This window comes from Lolium rigidum, chromosome 1, assembly GCF_022539505.1.
Source record: "Lolium rigidum isolate FL_2022 chromosome 1, APGP_CSIRO_Lrig_0.1, whole genome shotgun sequence".
Classification (NCBI taxonomy): domain Eukaryota; kingdom Viridiplantae; phylum Streptophyta; class Magnoliopsida; order Poales; family Poaceae; genus Lolium; species Lolium rigidum.
The window spans coordinates 187,943,451-187,948,508 of NC_061508.1; the positions used below are offsets into that span (position 1 = coordinate 187,943,451).

Genomic DNA, 5,058 nt, shown 5'->3' on the forward strand with positions numbered 1-5,058 from the left:
CACACTTGGGAATAAATAAGGATGGAGATGGAGGGTTTATTGTATTTTCTAGAGCAAACCCTGTTTCTTTGATTTTGAAGCGTAGTAGGAATAACTTTCTAATTAATGTCAATGTTTAAGTTTGTTGGGTGGAATTAATATCTATTAGAGTTACATGTTTGAAGCTATAGACACTCACATTGGGATTGACATCTGTTTTATCATAGAAAGGTCTTGCTAATCAATTGATGCATATGGCTATTTATTTCATTATTTAAGCAAATCTTATAGAGTATCACAAATTTTTACTATTCATCGTTCTCAAAGAGTTGATACATGGATGATCCATTTCAAAATCCCCAGAAACACTCGGCGCCTTGGCATCAACACGTTATCTTTCTATCACACAGCCAACCATATTGGTTATACAAACTCATGCTACCGTTGCCAAGCCCAATATCCACGCAATCACAACTAGACTAAGTTTTGATCAAGGAAGGGTGTTAACCATATTAAACATATGCCATTTATCAGGTTGATATATATATATAGAGATCTCTTGGATGTGGTTGTACATAAAACCGACTTTCCTTGATGTTCAAAATTTTGTATTGTGTTAACCTCAGCCTAAATGAACACATGCGACTCGCGGTGTATCACGAGTAGAACGCTTCCATAACAATATACCACGACAACATGAAGCAAGAAAACCAAATGGACGCTAGCTGAATGATTTTCGTAACTCAATTTCTCCCGATACTTGTAAGCTGCTAGAAGCCTAGAATAGCTCCAACATGAAAGGAACCCTCAAGGGGGCGATGCATCCAGTAATGGTAATATACATCGATGGAGATCAAGAACAACCTTACTACGTACACACGCTGACACGCAGATGATCTGGACAACAAGATCGCTCCATGATGCTTGATAATAAATGCATGCTTCCTAGCATACACATACAAACATTGAACCTTCTAATCGGCTAGATATGCAGCTGATTAATTAGATCGATCTGGATACCTACAAATATAACAATGAACAAGTAAATAATTAGCTAAATTGATTCTTCGATGAAAGAAGAAGAAGATCGGAACCTACTCACTAACTTTAGTTGGTACAAGAAGAAACAAATGAACTGATTAATTAATTAGCAATTACCAGATAGTAGCATTCCCCCATCTGCATGCTCTTCATGAGGACTCCGTGTTCGTTCACCGGGAGGATCTCGCCGGAGGAGTGCACCAGAATCGCGTCACGGCCGAATGTCCCTGCCACGTCCAACGCGCCAGCGCTCGGCACCTCGTACGCCATGCCATTGATGAACACCTGCATCGTCCCTGAAAGTAATATCCATCCATCATTTTATAAGTACACACACATATGATCATCAGTTATATAGAATAACACAAGCATAGCGAATTTCCCTTCATGCAAGTCACAGAGGAATGCATGGCTTGCCTGATAGCTAGCTAGTAGTATGAAATTTCAGTTATGGGACTATGATATGAGATTTCAGACATGCAACATAATAATCACAAAGTACTAACCAGTTGGTTGGTAGCTCAGTTGGGTATCGGTAGCCGTGTAGCTATACCGGTTGTGGCCACCGAGTGCCATGAGTCCCATTTGCCTGGGGATGGCGAAGAGATCGTCTCCGCCGTCGACGTCGTCCGCCAAGAAACGGGACGCCGCGGTGACCGTGGCCGCAGATGGCACGGACGCCTCCGCCACCGCTGAGACTTCGCTGCAAAGCTGCCCGTACTGCATGATGAATGGGGAAGTGCCGATTCCGTGGTAGCCGTGGGCGGCGGCGGAATTGGAGGAGAGCTGGGCCATGTCTCCGGCACCGCCGGACTGCTGGAGCTGGCGGGCGCGTCGGCGGGAGCGAGAGCGGCGATTCTGGAACCAATAGAAGACGTTGGCGTCGCGGACGGTGCCGAAGCGCTCGAGGAGGCGGCGTATGCGCGCTGTCTCGTCCTTGGCCGGGTTCACCATGCCGCTGTTGAAGATGGACTCCAGGATCAGGATCTGCTCCGGCTTGGGCGCCCAACGCGACCGCGCCGGCTCGCCCACCTCGCTCCCGCCGCTGCGATGGCTGGGAGCTTGGCTGTGGTGGCGCTGGTCCATGGAGAACGTCGTTACTCGTTAGCTAGCTGAAAGATGGTCAAAGCTAAGCTAACCAGGGACAGTTTCCTGGAAACGAGCAAACAAGGATTGATGGAAGGGGGGAAGGGGCATAATGGAGAGCCCCGTGTACTTATAGTTATACGAAACAGAAACACTCTCTTCTCTGGAAACAAAAAAAAAAAGGCGCACTCTCTTCTCTGTCTTCTCTTTCATTGACTAATATCATATTGGGTCATTAAGCAAGCAGAGAATACAGGAGCTAACTGGCTGTAGATTAGGTACCATTTGCTTGTATGCGTTTCTGTTTTTGGATGAAGAAAGTTTGTATTAACTTGATAATTCACATCAAGACAATACAATCAAAAGAGTTACACCCGGCCTATGGACATTAGTCGTTCTAAGATGTATCTTTCCACAACTTCTGGATACTCTATTTCCGAATAACCGTCCAACAAGGAACTCAGACGCTCTAAATTGCTGTAATCGGTAAGAATATTTCTGAGGATCTATACTTGAGAAACTCCGCATGACTCCAACCTCTGGTGAATCATATGCTTTCCTATGGTATACTTGGACACTCTTTTTTCTCAAACAAACTCTTGAACTCAAACTATTGTATGACATTTCCAATACTATTTTTAGACACTAAGGGTCTGTTCGGTTGTAGAATGGGAGAGAATGGAATGGAACAATTCCATTCTAGTGTCATGGAATCATTTCATTCTTGTGTTCGGTTTGGAAAAAAATTGTCATGGAACCATTCCATTTTTGTGTTCTTATCTGGGATGGGGTGGAATGGAATGAGAATGGAATGGAATGAGAACGGAATCAAACTCGACTAATTATTTCCTAATCTAGATTAATTATTGCTAAACTTAATTAATTATTGCTAAACTTGATTAATTATTCCTAATTTTGATTAATTATTCCTAATCTTGATTAATTATAAGTAATCTGAATTAATTATTGCTAAACTTGATTAAATTAGAGTTAATCGTCCATCATTACTGTGCCATTCCACCTCGTCCGGCCGAATTGGTCGGATCGGTCGGTTCCGAATATTGAGGGAATATTCCCTTTTCTAGAACCATTCCATTCTACTCCAAAAGAACACAAGAATGGGTTATGGGAATGGAACGTTCCATTCCACCCCATCCCATAACCGAACACACCGTAACCTAACCCATCTCCCACCCCGTGCGACGGCGCACCACGCCACACCGGGGTGCCCCTGCCACCCCTCCCCTTCCTCCCCACCTAGGCGCTCCCTCTCCCGCCGCCACCGCCGGAGGCGTTGCTGGGCAAGGCCCCTATGGCGTGGTGGCAGTGCCGGAGATCCTCGGTCACCATGGAGGCGCAGCGGCGGCGGCCGCTCCGGTCACCTGCGACCATTTGCAGGCGCCGAAGGCGGCCCATGGAGCCCGGTGGTCTGATGCAGCGTGGGGCAGGAGGGCCTGATCTGAGCCCAGATGGGCTTGGCTGGGCCATGTACTGCACCTCGATGACCTCGATGTTGGCAGCCAGCGGTGCTCCTAGGGTGGTCCTATAGCAAGAGGAAACCATGGTGGTGGTGGTCTCCTCTTTCGTCGAAGGGGATTGGCTAGTTTGTGGCTATTTTAGCGGGTCTCGTGATTCATCATCTAGTCACCAACGACGAGGCGTGGCTACCAGTGAAAGCCGGCCCTGACTTCGGTCATGGCGAACGATGGCGGTGCCTATTCATCGCTACCTTGTTGAAGGCATTATCTCTGCAGTATGTGTTTTCTTCTCACCTGGGCTACTTTGGGGGAAACCCCAGATCCTGGTGTCCCAGATCGGATGATGGCAGCGTGCAATGCCATTCTACCTGTTGGGGGCATCGTATTTTCAGCAGTCAATGGATGGTGGTGTGCTAAGGTGGAGCGGTGTGCTTCTGTTGTGTTGGCATCGTTGAGTCTCGGCGGCATGGTGCAACGGTGTCTCGGAGACGAACGCAGTGTGATGGACGCACGCATGATGGTGGTGTCGTCTATCTCTCTTGGAGATGGGTTCACGAAAGATGGCAGTGGTGATTCTACGGCGTATGCAGGGCCTGGCAAGGTCAATGCGTCCATCTCTCTTGGAGATGGGTTCACGAAAGATGGCAGTGGTGATTCTACGGCGTATGCAGGGTCTGCTAGACTGATTGTGCTTCTCATCCGCCAATGGGCGACTTTGGCAGACACTCGGTTTTTAGACGATGTGCGTTGGTGTGAGGTTAAGGTACTGGCTCTGTTCTTGGACACCCCCTTCATTGTTCTTTTAGGTTTAGCGAGTTGTAGCTAGGAAGGTGGCTTCGAATTGATCTTTGTATTCATCTTGTAAGGATGCACACGGCTCCAGATGATCGCTCAGGATATCTGGTCCCAGGCTAGCTGGCGTCATACTAGAAGATTACTTTGATGGCTATTTGGATTAGTTTATGTTTCTTTCGCTGGTTGATTTTTGTATCAATTCTGGGCGATGCTAGAGTTGTAAAACTATACCAATCTTGAATTATTAATAAAAGGCCGTGTGCATCATCATGATGCAGAAGCCGGGGTGATACTCCCCATTTCGAAAAAAATCTTGTAAGGATTTATGAATAATCTAATAAAGAAAAATTGTGTGCATCATTTGGATGCAGAGGCTGGAGCAATGCTCCCATTTAGAAAAAAAAAACAATCATACAGTTTCGGTCCACTAATAGATTACATAACACATAAGAATTGTATTGTAGATCTATTTCAGTGATCTACGGCTCCACCCTTTTGATCCTTGAACTACAATAATTTATGAAAATTTTACTTTGCAATAAAATAGTTAATTGCATCCAACTGATGCAGAAGCTGAAGCATGCTAACGGCTAACCAGAGGAGGAGCATGTGGGACCGTAAAATTGGGTTGTCATAAACTTGACCAACCTATGGGGAGCTGGTGGTATCATTAGGTTTT

At 46.1% G+C, this 5,058-nt stretch overlaps 1 protein-coding gene across 1 annotated transcript; it reads right to left on the reverse strand.

Annotated features, from left to right (window-relative positions):
- Positions 1-961: 961 nt before the first annotated feature.
- LOC124682840 (WUSCHEL-related homeobox 10-like) lies at positions 962-2,148 on the reverse strand. Its single transcript, XM_047217449.1, has 3 exons — positions 1,527-2,148; positions 1,125-1,316; positions 962-1,014 (listed from the first exon to the last, which is right to left on the reverse strand). Exons 1-3 carry the CDS (start codon positions 2,104-2,106, stop codon positions 962-964), a joined length of 825 nt encoding a protein of 274 aa, XP_047073405.1. The 5' UTR covers positions 2,107-2,148.
- Between the last annotated feature and the right edge of the window lie 2,910 nt (positions 2,149-5,058).

What these genes read in the sequence shown, in the direction of transcription:
- LOC124682840 (XM_047217449.1), bottom strand. Translation starts at nt 2,106, where the DNA reads ATGGACCAGCGCCACCACAGCCAAGCTCCCAGCCATCGCAGCGGCGGG. An exon ending in ACTGAGCTACCAACCAACTG is followed by an intron (nt 1,317 to 1,526) that starts GTTAGTACTTTG and finishes TATTACTTTCAG; the next exon opens with GGACGATGCAGGTGTTCATC. An exon ending in CTATCTGGTAATTGCTAATT is followed by an intron (nt 1,015 to 1,124) that starts AATTAATCAGTT and finishes TTTACTTGTTCA; the next exon opens with TTGTTATATTTGTAGGTATC.